Source organism: Canis aureus, chromosome 5, assembly GCF_053574225.1.
Source record: "Canis aureus isolate CA01 chromosome 5, VMU_Caureus_v.1.0, whole genome shotgun sequence".
Lineage (NCBI taxonomy): Eukaryota > Metazoa > Chordata > Mammalia > Carnivora > Canidae > Canis > Canis aureus.
This window is the reverse complement of record NC_135615.1, coordinates 34,517,709-34,533,102: the sequence shown is the minus strand read 5'-3', so window position 1 is coordinate 34,533,102 and position 15,394 is coordinate 34,517,709. Positions and strand designations below refer to the sequence as shown.

Sequence of the window (15,394 nt, the reverse complement as noted above, 5' to 3'; positions counted from 1 at the left end):
ATAAGGAGTCATTATATTCCCCTTTTCCTGAAGCAGTCAATTAACACGGAATCCTTTCCATTAATTACCGAACGTTTAAAGCCAGCATGCCCTACCTGGAGAGCAATCTGCTCCGGGAACCTGTGACACCAATTGCTTTAAAAAGTTCTCTTTAAATTTTATTCCGAAAACACAAGCAATTTAGCTGGCGATATTAATTTGCCTCAGAAGCATCGTGGCGAATGAGAGACATGTTTTAATCTCATGCAAGAAAAGGCAGCCATCTGGCGGGCGAGGATCGAGAGAGCGAGTCTCCTGCTCTCCCCGCAAACGCAGGTCATTAAAGTAATGTGTTCATCTACATAAAACTCAAATGGAATATAAAAGGTAATATTTATATACAAACAGTTTAGTCCTACAATTTAAACAGTCATTGGTTTTATGAAACATTTACTTTAGTCTATCAGATTTGCATAACTTCGCTTAAAAAAATAATTGTGGTCATTTCTGTAGGTCCCATCACCTCTTTCAGAAAGGGCCGAACCCGCCGTCCTTCGGAGACTCACATGGTTTCTACCAAAGAGAACATCAAAAAGTTTCGGAGGCGTGGACTCCTGAAGGCGACCGGAGCACGTGTCCCCAGCCGCGGGGGCCTTCCCTTGGCGACGTGGCTGCTGCCGGACTCCGCCGTCGCGGGCGTGTGAGCTGGCCTGTGCACTCCTGCCGACGAAGCGCAGAATCCGGGAGGGGGTTTGGGGCATGTGAGCTTTCCGTGGAAGGAGCACCGCGGTGTTTTGAGTGGTCATTGAGGGATGGGGCCAGGATTTCCAGGAGTACCAGGGAGTGACGGAAAAAAATCCAATAAAGTCACTTGGTCGGATGCTACTTTGGATGCCTCCTCCTTGGGTCAGAAGAGCGCAAGAAAGCAGGAGCAAGGGTAGCAGTTAGTGCGATGGTTTCCAGCATCCGCTGTCAAGTGCACACGTTATTCCCGACCCACGTGGAGGCTTTCCTGTGTTGGCACCAAGTGATGAGCACAGGAACTCTTGCGGACGAAGTCACAGACGCCATCTGCCCGCAGGTAGGGTGCTACGTCACCGCCGGCCGCCAGGGGTTCTGGGCTGCGTCTGTTCTTATGTCTGACCATTAGTGAACCTTTAACATTTCTTACGAGTTGAAAGCAAGGAAATGGACATCCCCCCCCCCCCCCCATAACGAAGCACTCGCCCGAAATCGGCCAAGTCTCGAACAACAAGGTTGGCGTTCCTGGGAGAGCGTGATAGGCTCTTCGGGTGTTGGCTGTGAACAAAAGTTCTGGAACATAACTGAGTGGTTCTGATTCGGCAGGATTGTCTGAAAACAAATGACTTCTCTATGTGGCTTCCTCTTAATAACCTTCATAATAAAGAGAAAATCAACCCTCTCCTTGTCTGGCTCTAGGAGTTTGAACGCATTCAGCTCACACGATCGATAAAACCAAATGTCTTCCTGAATATGAACTGGGGAACCGTCGGCGTTGAGGACTGAATGAGAATGCCTCTCCTTTTTGTTCAAACAGCTGATACTCCTGCGATGTTGACAGAGAAAGAAAGAGATCCCGTGTCTGGTTTTCAATATAGATAATCCCTCAATAAACAGATTTCTGTCCGTTTGTCAATCACGGAAATACCAAAAGATGTGTGGAGGAGAGATCTTGGGGGAAAAAAACTGCCTTTCTGTGGAATCCCCTCGCTCAGTTCGAATCTTGGCCTCCAAGGACCGGGGGAAGCGGTGGCAGGGGTGAGCCCAACCTCTGTGGTCACCACGCGGCGCACCTGCACACGGGATGGAGGGGGGCAGCCGTTAGTGGTGCATGTTTGGGACAGTTGGGCTTCTTGCCACCTTGCTGCGGTCCCGCGGGGTGATGTCTCCTACATATGGTGAAGCCCGTGGTTCAGTCTTCAGTACCATCAACATAGGTACTTGGCAAAAAACAGACACCCAGGTCAATGGGACAGGATAGAGAGCCCAGGAGTGGACTCACACACATATGGCCACTCAGTTCACGACAAAGCATCCAAGAACACGCAACGGGGAGGAGACGGCCTCTTCAGTAGATGGTGCTGGGAGAGCTGGGCAGCCACACGCGGAAGAATGAAACTGGACCGCTGTCGCCCACTGGGCGCAAACCCAAACTCTTGCAGTGGATTAAAGACTCGACGCCAGGTCTTACATTTGTGATGCCTGGGATGGCTCTTGGGGGCGTCATCCTACATGAGAGACAAATACCCTAGGATGTCACTTCTCAGGGAAGCACGGAAAAGCCGAACCCCCAGAAACCGAGTAGAGCGGCGGTCAGCGGAGGCAGCAGGGCGTGGGGAGACGTCAGTCACAGCGCGAGGACTTGCAGCTGTGACAGGAGGCGTTCGGGGACTGTATGTAATAGTGCCGTACGATGCCCCTGAGAAGGGCTCAGGGTGGGTCCGGAAGGTTCTCACTGCAGGAGGGAAACAGAACCTCCGGGACCTGATGGCGGTGTTCGCTGAAGCCACGGGGGGGGGGGGGGGGGGGGGGGGGGGGAGGGCGAGGGGATTGCGTCGCCATGTGACCGTCCCATCGAGCCGTGCTACGCTGTGAACCGCATGCCTCAGCATGGGCCGCGTCCCCCGAAGCGGGGGTGGGCATACGGACTAACCCTCCCCTTTTCTTCTTCGGGGGGAAACCTGCCCATGATCCGGAAGTAGAGCCCTGCCCACCTGGGAGAAATGGCCCGACGGTGCTCCAGCCAGAAGCCTGACAGGAGGTGCAGGAGGCGTGACACACCCAGTGTCGACCCTGAGAGTGTTCTGGGGGCGCCGGGTGCCCTCGGCTCTGAGTCATGGGGCTGGGGCGCAGCCGGGGGTCCCACCTATCCAGCTTGTTTCCCACGCTGCTGACGGGGGTCCCCGTGCTGGACAGAATACTAATCCCCGCGGGTCCAGCCACCCAGAGAGGGGATTTACTCTCCTACCGGCCTGCGGGTTGATACCCCCGACCCTGGCCCCACAGCCTCCGCCCCACAGCCTCCTGTTCCCAAATCTCCAACCTTCTTCTCCTGCCTTTTGACCAAGGTGGGTGATGATGACGCCATGACATTAGACACATTTCTGTGCGAGCGACCCGTCGCCTGTCCGGTCTGCGGGTTGGGCCTTTCGAAACGAGCGCAGGGCCAGACCCGCGAGCCAGCTGCTCAGCCCCGTTGCCGCGACGGGTTCATCCATGGACACGCCCTCGGTCCAACGGCAGATGCTCGGACAAGCAGCTCCCAGAGAAGTGTCTGCTGTTGCGAAGCACACGCCACACGGTGAGATGAAAGGCCTGGTGTCCTCCGCGCGCCCGTCGGTAGGACTGGGCAGTCGACCCGGTTGGCCTGGGGAAGGAGTGCGGCCCTCGGAGGCAGGAGCCGGGCGGCCTGCCATCGCCGTGGAAGCCACGCGCGCGCCCGTCCTGGCAGCGGGCGCTCCGTGGAGGGAGGCCTCGGCGAGCCTGAGCTCCCCGCTGGCGGTCAGCACCCGCCGGCCAGGGGGTGGCCCGCCCCGGGGAGCTTCGTTGGACGCCGAGCGAGCCCTGCGCACGGGAAGGTTTGCAGCCGACATGTGGCTTGTTGAGGCCAGTGTGTTTCGGGGCGGTCGTTACAGACAGTGGACAGTGGTCCCAGCGTCCCCTGCATGCTCGGACGCGACCCCCAGGCCGTCTGTGTACGTCACAGCGAGCGGAGTCCCCCGGATGTTGGCACCGACTGCACAAGTTGGGGTCAGGATGACGTCGTGCCGCTCTGGTCATCTTCAGCTGAAAGAAATGACTTCTGCTTAGCGCCGTGTCCCTGCTCTGTTCCCGAGGCCTACGTGGCACGTGCTCCCTTGATGTGGCGCCTCTGGCTGCACCTGCCCAGCACTGACCGCGCGCGTCCTCGCCGTGACCGGGTGGTTCTGATTGTGCGTCTCCACTGCGGGTGCCCCAGAGTCACGTCCTGGGTGGGGGCCGGCGTCTCTGGGTACATGGGGCTTCGCCCGCCCTGGGCTCTGGCTCTGCGTCCCCCGTAGAGGTTCCTGGAGGACACATGTCGCCTTGTGTTCCTTCTGTGAAGATGGAAGCCCTGCGGCAAAGCTCCAGGCCCGTGTGGGCCTGGACTGCACGCGAGGCTGTTTCCCCCAGGTCCCCAGGCTGCCTCTCCTTCCCCTCAGCCCCGTCGTCGGGACCCTGCCACGTCCCCAACACCGTGCCGTCCGCGAGATGTCTGTGGCCTCCCTGGCCACCTCGCCGACCCCTGCGCTTTCCTGGGACCTGGGCACCGTCTCCCGTGGGGCAAGCCGGATGCCCAGATGGTTTTGCAGGAACCGAGCTTCCCCGCCCTTTGCGGAGTCCGGGGGTGGACGGCGGGCGGCTCCTCAGGCCTGTGTCTGCTTGAGGTACAGGAGGCGCCAGATCCGGAGCATCCCTGATGGTGGAGACCTGCCAGTGGGTCCATGGGCGGAGGTTGGGTAGGACTTGGTGTGGGCGCAGCGGGGCGGCAGGGGCGGCAGGGGTGGCGGGGCGCACGGACCTCGGTGCAGGACGCAGCGGGACCCTTGACCCAGCTGTGAGCGCCCCGAGGCGGGCGTTCAGGACGGACCGTGTTAAAAGGACCTGTATTTTGGGATTGGAAACTATGGGCAACGCTTCGACTGGATTTCCATGGAGCTGGTGACACGCAAACACAGGGCGGCCTCTGGCGGGCGGGCCCTCCGCTTAGGTCAGGACGGCGTCCCTCTTCACCGCCTGGAATCTGAGTTTGGAAGTCAGACAGCGCCTTGGTCCCTGGAGGACACCTATAATTTTTTACAGTTCATTTTTATGCAGAAAGTTTTAATCTGTTCATTTAAAGACACATCGCGATCAATAATCGAGCTCAGGTACTTAAAATTAGAAACCATATCTAAAGGAACATTAGTTCCAGAAGATTTAGATTTTTATGTGCCGCTCTGGTTGGATCCTTGGCGGCGAAGGCGGAGAGCCCTCGGTCTAGGGGCGCAGCGACCCCGCGGGGAGCGGACCAGCGCCCGGGCCCCCCTCCCCTCCCGCGGGTGACATCCCCTCTGCTCTGCGGCCACTGCCCCCCGCTGCTGCGGTTGGGGGGTCCCCCTTCATGCCCGGGGACAGCCCCTCTGTCATGACGCTCCAACGTCACCTGGGCGTCCTGGGAATCGATTTTACGATGACTTCATCTGGTTCCAGAATTTTCCAAAGACCAAGAGGAATGGGCGAAGGAGGAAACTGCCTCCCCTGGTGGCTATGGTCTCCCGGGGCCGCCACGGTGCACCCCACAACCCGGGAGGCGTGAATCAGTAGCCGTGACTTAGGTCAGGGTCCCGGAGGCCAGCGTGGGAGGTCGGGGTGTGGGCGGGGCTGCAGCCCCAGGGGATGGGTTGGGATGGTGGCAGCAGCCAAGTCAGGACACTGTCCGTGTCTCCGTGGGAAGAGCCCGTATTTTGGGTGTTGTCCATGCCCTGGTTTGCCGTGTGGGTCCGTGCAGGAGGGAAGGAAACAGGCGAACGCGCCCATTGTCAGAGCGTCTCTTTGGAAGCCTCCGTGCACGGAGTGCAACGTCGCAGGAGCTCGCGGCCTGGAGCCATCGGTGCATGCCCCACGGAAGGTGGCGGCTGTGGCAGGACCCAGGGCAGGTGGCGTCACCCTGACCCAGGCTCAGGGCTGCCACAAGAACTGTCAAGGGCCACACGTGCACGTCACTGTGAAGGGGCCCCCGGCGCCCCGCTCTTAGGAGCAGGAGCCAACGGTACTGGTGCTTGGTGTTCCTGCAGCCCCAGTGTCAGGGGGTGGAGATGGAGACACGGCGGGGGGGGGGAATGATGGGGGGGCAGAGACGGGGGAGAGGAGGAGGGGAGACAGAGAGACGGGAGACGACGGGTGGGAGGGTGGAGACAGACAGAAAGGCGGGGGACACAATGGGGGGGACAGAGACGGAGATGGAGATATGGGGGAGACGATGGGGAGGGCAGAGACGGAGACACAGGGACCCGACGGGCGGGGTGGACGGGACTGGGCTCCTGCCCGGCCTGCGTGCCCCCGGTGGCCTCGGCCCAGGGTGGGGACCAGGGGCGGGCGTGCACACACACGCGGGGCCGAGTGATGTCGAGGGGACGCCCCCCACCCGCAGCCCCAGCGCAGCCGCCTGCAGAGCTGAGCGCGTCCCACGGGCCGCCATCGGGGGCCGGGCCTCCCGCAGGAGAGGTCTGGGAAGGGCGCAGGCTGCCACCCACCCACAGCCACCCTGGGCGGCCATGCCCCGTGACGCTCGTGTGTGTGGGACCCACAGACGCGGCTGGTTGCACCGTGCCCTCGCGCGGGGTCCCCAGGGCCCCGGGGGGTGGCTGAGAGCCCCGTGACCCCAGGTGCCCAGAGGTTTTCCCGGAGGAGGAAGTCGCCCCTCCTGCTTCACGGAAGGTGAGAATGCTACAGGGAGCAGGGGGCGCCTGACGCATGGGGGCCAGTCCCTCTGAGGCGGAAACCGGTGCCACAGCTTGTCCCCTGGCCCGGGGCTGCCACAGCCCAGAGGGCGACCGCCCGACTCCCCTGTGCCCCTTGGTGGATCTGAGCCCTCACGGGGCCTAGCCTGCACCTCGCCTGCCCCCGACGGCTCCGTGGCCTCCCAGGGAGAAGGTCAGCACAGGCCTGGGGGGGGCCCGCGAGGGTCCGTGGGCCACAGTCCCGCCTCTCGGGAGCCCACGTGCCGGGGACCCAGGCCTGGAGGGTGCACGTGGCCTGGCCGGCGAAGGGGGCACGTCTGCCATCTGCCTCCGACGGGCCCGCGGGCTGTCCTGACCTCCCAGGCTTCAGATGAGGGCCGACGGCGGCAGCGCCTGGACCGGCTGTGCCTCCGCTCAGAGGCACATGGCGCGGGGAGGGTGGCCATGAGCGAGGCCGCCGAGAGGCCCTCCTCCCCTGGGCGCCTTCCCTGTCCCTCCCTCCCTCAGGCCCTGCCAGGCCGCGGCCCCCTGGGAGGAGGCGGGCGAGGGGGCTGTTACCTGGCGATCTTGTCGGTGCAGGACATGGTGACGAGCTGCTCACCCAGCAGGACGCCGTCCCACGTCTGCACCGCGCTGGGGCCCCGCACGGGGACTGTCCCTTCCCCAGACTCGATCTTCGTGCGCAGGTGCCCGCGGAGCTTCCTGACGATGTGCTTGCTGCTGTTCACTAGGAGGGAAGAGGTGGCCGTGAGCAGCTGGGACCTGTTTGTGCAGGGACAGGAGCCCCCGCCCCCCGAGGTGGTGTGGAGGAGGGGCAGGTGTGCAGGGACCTCTGGGGGACCCCGGCGCTGTGGGTGGCCGCCGGCCGTGGAAGCACAGGTAAGTGGCCCAGCGGAGGGGACTTGCCTCTGAGCAGAGGCCGCTGCACAGCTGCGCCCAGCGCCACCTCGAGACCCGGCCACGACGGCTCCATACGGGCCCGGCACCGAGCGTCCAGGGCTCTGTGGTCACCCGGCCTCCGGCCTGGCTCCTTGGCTGCGTGCACAGCGGCACGGCCGGCGGCCAGGGAGCATGGCTGCATTCCAAACGCTTTGCACGTGGACGCTGAGGTCGGAGGTCCGTGGATGCACCCCTCAGCCGTGCTTGGTCCCCGGACCATGGGGCGGTGGGGGGCTCGGGCCTGAGGCCTGTGGTCTGCAGACCCCGGCTAGATTTCATCCTGGCCCAACTGTTTTCTAGCTCCGTGACCTCGGCAAGGTTACTGGTGACGGCCGGACGCGGCTCTTGCGCCCTGACTTGGGCCGCGGCCGTGCCTGCCCCCTGCGCTGCAGGGATGGGTGAGGTAGGCCGTGCACGGTGCAGCAGGGCATCCGCTACCACCCTGGGGAGCTACGAATCGTTCCCTGGGGGCCCCTCGAGCCTTGGTCCCATACCCTCCCACTCTCCTTCCCAGAGCCCCGTCACAGGCGCACGCACGTGCACACACACTGCCCACCCCACGGTTACTTGGAGAATGAGCATGAGCAAGGCCGAGACAGTCAACTTTTTTTTTTGTATATTTCTTTACTGGAGTTCGATTTGCCCACATAGTGTAACACACAGTGCTCATGCCGTCAAGTGCCCCCTTCCGTGCCCGTCACCTCTTATCATCTCTTAAAAGTTCTGCTCGTTACGTCTGGCACATGTCGCATATGGAAATGGCCAACTGCTGTGCGTGCGAATGATACAGAAAACAGCACGTGAGCCCCGTGCTCCCGCGCACGTGGTGATGTGGATGGATGCTGAGGGGACTCTCTTTAAAAGTTTCTATGTAAGTTTTGAAGTCGTGGAAATAGGGTTTCTGCCCTATTTATCCTTACCGAAGGCAGCAAGTAATAACGCGTGGGTTTACAGGTGCACCTCCTTTTACAGATCTCGAAATAACTGCTGGTATATTTTCTCATTGTTTCTGGGAACTTTAGTTCTTGTACTACGTTTCCATAGTGACGGACGTCCATGTCATAGGGAGAAAGACGCTGTACTCCTCGCAGAAAGTGAATTTAAAAGGGCTCAGGTTGCTTTTTGGTCGTCAGCAACCAGGTGCTTGGCGGGATCCAATCTTGACCGGTCCGTGAGTCGTCCACAGAAGGAAGAACCAAGAGGAGAGACTGAGCCCGGGTAGGCACAGCCAAAGATGCGCCACGGTGGTGATGGTGAGAGAGCCAATCCCTGCAGCTTTAGGTGGCACCAGGAATCAGATGATGATGATGATGGCCATGAGGAGACCAGGGTGCCCATAAGGAGAAAGATGATGGTGATGATGGTGAGGATGGTGAGGATGATGGCAGTGATGCTGGTGGTCATGATGGTGGTGGTGGTGATGGTGATGTTCATGTTGATGAAGATGATGGTAGTGATGGTGATGGTGATGATGATGGTCACCAGGAGACCAGAGGGACCATAAGGAGAAAGATGATGGTGCTGGTGGTGATGCTGGTGGTGGTGATGATGATGTCAGTGATGCTGGTGGTCATGATGGTGGTGGTAGTGATGATGGTGATGACGATGCTGGTAGTGATCATCATAGATAACGGTGTTGGAGGTGGTGGTGATGGTGAAGGTTATGGGGATGATGGTGGCAATGATGATAAATTGAAATATAAAGTAGTTCCTATGACTCAAAACCCCTTGACCAAAACTTTGCTTGGACCTGACTACCCTGTGCGTGTGGGGCCTTACTGGCCCCGTCAGCTTCCCAGGTCAGGCAGACTGAGAGCAGAGGACCAGTACGCCTCAGTTTCCAGTTGGTTGCAGCATCAGGGACTGGGAGTTCTCCACGGGGATTTTCTCAGGGAGCATGGTACTTCCTTCCGCCTCTTTGTAATAATTATGGCGTCCTTGTCACTCTCCGGGTGCTTCAAATACTGTGTCATTTTTCAGACCTGGGAGGTTGCCTGTCACCATGCAAGGCTTCTCTGGGTTCCCACCCACTGCTTCTGCACAAGTAACTTTCCAGCAAGTAGACTTTACAGGCGGTTAATGCCGTGACGGCAGGGAGTCCTGGCCTGAATAGCAGCCGGTGGGCAGGAGTTCACGCAGTTTTCGGGTGGATTGATTTTGCCTGAAGGGCCAGGTGCATGAGGCGCTCCTGAAAACTGTTTATTTTGGGGGGGCGCTACGTCTCAGGCTGCTTTCGGACGAGTGTCATCAGTCCCGGGACAGGGGGCTGCGTTGGGAGCCTTGGGGGTCTCGTGGAGCCTGCTTCCTGTGGCTCTTCCTCGCCTGGCTGGGGGGTGGGGGGAGCTGACGTTGGCACTGGAGGCAGAACAGGCCCCGGTCCAGCCAGGGGCTGCAGGGGACCGAATCTCCCCGAGCTGCAGCGGCCCTGGCGGTGGGGTGCGGCGTGCGTATGAGCCCTCCCAAATCCACAGAACGTTCTCGTCCGCTGTTGGTATTCCAAGTCCGCGGACTCCTTCTTGTGGGCTTGGTCACCCTGAAACCTTTGGAGACGGATGACGAGATGACGTACGGGTGGTCCTGTGCTTTACGGGGTCGTTCAGGTGAGTATTGTATTTCTAGGACAGAACCAGGAGGAGATGGAGACCGACGGCCATGGAGGGCGTCCACTGAGGGAACGCGGCGTGTCTGAGGAGCGGTGCGTGGCGGCCGCCGTGCTGCAGGGAGGAGGAGAGCCGGAAACGGGAGACAAAGGTCTAGGAAGGGCAGACGATGCGTCTAAGTGCCACATTACTTAGTTTCCAAGCCATCTCTGAGTGGTATGTGCGTCCCAGAAGGTACGGCTGCGGCGCCATCTGCGGTGACACTGCGGCAGTGTCTGTAGCCCCCGTCACGTGTGTCTTGGGGGGGCAGCGGCGAGCACAGGGGGGCCCCTGGATGGCCCTGCCCCCGCGCACGGACCTTCTCAGCCACGGCCTGTGACTCAGTAGATGGACCTGAAGACGGGGCTTCCAGGAGGCAGCTGTAGATCTGTGACGGGCTGGCTGTGGCCTGACCGCTCGAACGTCCCTAACGTAGGACCAGTGGGTTGGCTCAGCACATGCTCGTGGGATACGACGTAATCCGCCCTTTCCCGTGGGTTTTGGGGGAAGACGGAGGGGAGGATCTGCGCACGCCGTTAAACCTTGGCTAACGGCAGCGAGAACTGAATTTCCCAGGGTAGTTAGAGATGCCCATGGACGTGGCGTGTGCGTTGGGATGTGGGGGTCGGAGGGAGGGCGGTGCCCCGGGTCTTGTCAGGGCTCCTTGCACGGGGCCCCCTCGGAGTGGTGGGGCCAGCCCCGTCTGCCCGGAGCCCCAGGACGCGGCATCATCCCCCGTCTGGTCCCCCGGGGTGAGCGGAGTCACTCCCGTCGCGCAGGCCGGGCCCCGCAGGAGCCGTACACCTGCCCGGGCGGCCCGGCCCTGTGTGTAGGGAGACACACCCGGTCTGTGCGGGGACTGCGTGGGGGTCAGTCCCGTAGCTGGACATGTGTGGATGCTCAGGACGGCTGTGCCAGTTCCCCACTGCACCCAGTGACCGGAATCCTGGGCGGAGCAGGGCAGCGGGCAGCTGCGTGTGCGGACGCCCCCGGTGGCCCTGGATGAGCCAGGCTGCACACAAGCCCAGGAGCGCTGGCCTGCCGGCAGGGAGCCCCCCAAGCACCTCACACCCGGGGCTTCGAGTTCAGTCGTACAGACTCCGGGAGGAAGGATTACAGTCAGCGTGGACAAATCTTTTTGAGGAAACAAGTGAAACTGGGGAATTTAGACTTTTTTGAGCCACCGGGGGTCGGGGGGATGCGACATCACCAGCCACAAATAAACCTCCCTACGTGTGTTTCGGCCACTGTGCTCCTGCCGGGGGTTTCCTGGGGTGTCAGCATCTTGGTGGGACCAGATCCCTCATCATGCACATGCTCGGTATCACTGCCCACGTCAGACAGTTGGCCTGGTGCTGCTGCTGGGACGGGCCTGCGTGTGTGCATGCGTGTGCACGTGTGTCTGTGTGTGTGCACACGTGTGATGCACATGCATGTACAGTACGTGTTGTGTGCACATACCTGGAACAGGCCTGTGCATGTGTGCATGTGTGTGTGCACGGGTGAGGTGTGCATGTGTCCACACGTGTGGCATGCATGTGTGCATGCGTGTGCACACGTGTGGTGTGCGTGTGTGCACCCATGTGATGTGCATGTGTGCACGTGTGTGCATGTGTGTGGTGTGCATGCATGTGCAGTACATGTCGTATGTACCTGGGCTTCTGGGACGGGTCTGCGCGTGTGGTGGTGCGAGCACAGTCTGTGCCGCTTGCACACGTCGCACCAGGGATGAGTCCGTGCCCTGTGGAGCAGCTGCACCTCCTGGAGGTGCGGACGTCATGGAACCACACACGGAGGCGGCCTGTGTCCCGACTCTGGAACCGTCACCTCCGTTGGGTGGATGCCGTGGGACACGCCCCTGAGAAGCCCCCAGAGGGCAGCTGCTGCCCAGCGCCCAGCGGAGCTTGTCACCCCAAGGCCACACCTGCCACCGGCGTAGTTACATGTGAGCCGACGCGGCCGGCGCTTCTCTCCGCCAAGTTGCCCACAACGGCGAGGGACGCCACCTAGACTGCTTGTGCCCCGAGCCGCTCCCCCCTTCTCCCGCCCTGTCCCCTGTCTCCTGGGGCGTGGGCCGCCCACCGGGTGACGTGGACGGGAGCGCCTGCCCTCCGTGCCTGGGACCCCGACCCCGGGCCTCGGGGAGGACCGTCCCGCACGGCACAGGCCATGCACGGTCAGCACGGCCGGGCTGTCGTGGGCGCAGCGGGTGGGGCTGTGCTTACGGTCCGCCGTGATCTCGTAGGGCGAGTGCAGCCTGGCGTCTCCGCAGGGGGACGTGCTCACGTACAGGTGGAACAGCACGTTGTCTCTCAGCCGGTAGCCGCCGTCCTTGGACCGCTCGAATATCGAGTGCTCCGAGTCCTCGCGCCGCTTGCTAGGGTCACAGAGAGGCCTGGTCACCCGCCGTGAGCCGAGCGGGAGGGCGCCCACCGGCCGACGCCATGGCTCCCCAGCTGTCCCGCGTGCCCTCTGCGTGGTGCCTCCCGCCGCGGGGCCGCATCTGCAACAGGCGGAGGCTCGCGGGGCGCAGACCCCGTCTTGGGCTCAGGTGTCACCGAGCCAGCTCCCTGGCAGGAGCGGCCCTCCTGCTCGTGGGGGGGGCTCGGCCCCCGGCCCCGCAGGACCCCTTCCCCCCGCAGCTGCTGGGAGTCTGCCCACAGGCCTCCCCCACCCTCCTGGGCCTGCTGTGGGTGCCGGCGGCTCACAGGGGGAGTGAGGAGCCCTGCCCGCAGGTCAGGACTGGGGACGCTTCTGGCAGAGACGCCGGCAGTGGTCAAGTCACCATGGCCGGATCGTGCGGGCACCAGCCCTGGCGCATCGGGTTCCCACAAGCACCTCAATTCTGCACATTTAGTGTGTCATGCAGAGTGAGGCCAGTGATGGTGACGGCCACCCCGGCCTCGGGGCCCCTTCCTCGTGACCCCCTCAAACACACGCGTTGCAAGGAGGCAAGAAACAGACCTTCAGGGCCACTGGGGTCACAGTCCTGGGGGACACATTCTGGGAAGTGGAATCCATTCGGAACTGTGGGGCGCAGGGAGACTTGGGCCCGGTCTGGGTGTCACCAGGGCTGGGAGCTGCTGGCCTGTGGCCTGGCTGGTGGTGACCAAGCCCGTGGACGAGGCCCTGGGACGAGGCCCCGGGAGGAGACCCCAGGACGAAGCCCCAGGACGAGCCCCCAGGACGAGGTCCCTGGGAGGAGACCCCAGGATGAGCCCCTGGGACGAGGTCCCCGGACTAGGTTGTGGCACGAGGCCCCAGATGAGCCTCGGGATGAGGCCCGGGGAAGCGCGGGGATTCTCAGAAGTGGCACCAACAGGTGCATAGAGGCTCTCAGCTCGCCCGCCGCCCGCGGCTGAAAGGGCCGGAAAGGATGGCCCGTAAGGCCGGGGCGCAGGGTCAGCCTCAGGCCGAGGCGCCGTCCCCTCCCGCGGCCAGGAACTTGGGGTCCGCGCCTATCTCCCGGGGACAGTGGGCTTTTCTTTTGGGGCTTCTTTCGTTCCTTCTTTTGAAAACGTAGGGTGGTTGTGGGATGACCGAGCAGAGGCTGGTGGTGGGAGGGGTGGGGTGTGGGGGCCCCTGGAGAGGGGGCCCGGGAGTAGCTGGAGCAGCTCGGCAGCCGCGGGGGTGCATGTCGCACGGGCCGCCCCCCTCTCCCTCCCCCAAGGAGCCGTGTCCTCGGCTGGACGGCAGCTGGAGGCGACCTCCTTCCAGGGCCTGCGAGCTCGTGTCCCCCAAGCAGCTGTGGGGTCCTGGCCCAGGGGGACGGGGTTAGCAGGCAGGGAGCCCCAGGAGCTGCACGGCAGGGCGGCAGGTGCCGGGGCCGGGGGGGGGGGGCTGGGAGGGCCCTGGGGCTCCGCGTGGCCGCAGGCGGCCCTCACCTCAGGTGCAGCTCCAGCTGCGCGTACATGAAGTGCACCAGCGCCCGCCTGGCCACGATCTCTGCGTGGCAGTCGTTCACCACCAGCCCCTGGTCGTTGAGGTACTCGCCGCTGATGCACTTGGTCCCCGATGACAGGACGACCACCTGCGCCTGCCTGACATCCAGGCCTGGGGGACAGAGAGACCGTCAGCCCACGTGTGGGGGCCGGGCCTGCGCCCCTGCCTGCCCCCGGAGCCTCCCCCCGCGGCAGGAGCCCCCCACCTGGAGCCTCGCGGGCACTGTCGGCAGTGTCGCCAGGTGTGGGGGGTGCAGGCCCAGAGCACCCCGTGGCCTGGGCACCCGGGAAGCTCCTCCGCCCCCGCGGACCCACGGGTGCCCTGAGTGACCGCAGGCTGGTTCTCGGAGGGACACGGACTGTTGGCCCCTCCCCACGTCTGTGCAGACAGTGCCCAGCCTGCCCCCCAACATCAATGCGCGAGCAACACCGGAGGCAGAGAGACCTGGCGGCCCCCGGGGTCAGGCCGCAGGTGTGGGGCGCTGAGCTGTGGGCAGCAGCCCCCCATCCTGCCGCCGCCTCCCCTCATGGGGCGGGGAATCGCGTCCTCATAGACTCCGGTGAGCACAGGCCCCGGCCCCCCCAGGTGCCACCCAGGACACAAGAGAGACCCCACGCACACTCAGCCACGGGCAGCGGGCCTGCTCCGCCCCAGCACGTGGGGACGGGGGGACAGGGGGACGGGGGATGAGGGATGGGGGGACAGGGGGACAGAGGATGGGGGAGAGGGGGGACAGGGGGACGGGGGCCACGGGGATGGGGGATGGGGGATGGGGGAACGGGGAGGATGGGGGGATGGGGGACAGGGGATGGGGGGCTAGAGGGGACAGGGGGCCGCAGGGACAGGGTGACGGGGCCATGGGAAATGGAATGGGGGGGTTAGGGGGGACAGGGTGCCGTGGGGATGGGTGATGGGATGGGGGACAGGGGGACGGGGGGGGGCATAGGGATGGGGGATGGGGGCTGCGGGGGATGGGGGATGCGGGGATGGGGGGACCGGGAGACGGGGGACGGGGATGGGGGCACAGGGGGATGGGGGGATGGGGGATGGGGGACAGGGGAGAGGGGGGACAGGGGGACGGGGGCCACGGGAATGGGGGATGGGGGATGGGGGAACAGGGAGGATGGGGGGATGGGGGACAGGGGATAGGGGGACGGGGGGATGGGAGGCCAGGGGGGCGGGGGACGGGGGGCTAGAGGGGACAGGGGGCTGCAGGGACAGGATGACAGGGGGCCTCGGGGAATGGAACGGTGGGGACAGGGTGCTGTGGGGATGGGTGATGGGGGGATGGGGGATAGGGGCTGCAGGGCCAGGGGGCCAGAGGATGGGGGATGCGGGAAAGGGGGAATGGGGGGACGGGGGGATGGGCCCACGGGGACAGGGGGTTGTGGGGGGGCCTGTGGAGATGGGGGC

The 15,394-nt window shown here is 63.3% G+C and overlaps 2 protein-coding genes across 13 annotated transcripts in view; one reads left to right on the top strand and one right to left on the bottom strand.

The window, feature by feature from the left end:
* WDR37 (WD repeat domain 37) overlaps nt 1–1,374 on the top strand; it is an 88,740-nt gene extending 87,366 nt beyond the window's left edge. For 2 of the 11 annotated variants that reach the window (XM_077897351.1, XM_077897358.1), the window contains one exon: nt 493–1,367. In XM_077897351.1, the coding sequence (XP_077753477.1) occupies nt 493–597 (105 nt within the window). In that variant the 3' untranslated portion in view covers nt 598–1,367. Of the gene's footprint in view, nt 1–492 lie in introns of all 11 variants that reach the window. The other 9 variants (XM_077897349.1, XM_077897350.1, XM_077897355.1 and 6 more) reach the window with 8 other exon arrangements.
* The window catches only part of ADARB2 (adenosine deaminase RNA specific B2 (inactive)), a 335,917-nt gene that overhangs the window by 12,690 nt on the left and 307,833 nt on the right, over nt 1–15,394 (bottom strand). For both annotated transcript variants that reach the window (XM_077897347.1, XM_077897346.1), the window contains 3 exons: nt 13,924–14,092; nt 12,265–12,416; nt 7,020–7,188 (listed from right to left, as the gene is read on the bottom strand). In XM_077897347.1, the coding sequence (XP_077753473.1) occupies nt 7,020–7,188; nt 12,265–12,416; nt 13,924–14,092 (490 nt within the window). The remainder of the gene's footprint in view (nt 1–7,019; nt 7,189–12,264; nt 12,417–13,923; nt 14,093–15,394) is intronic.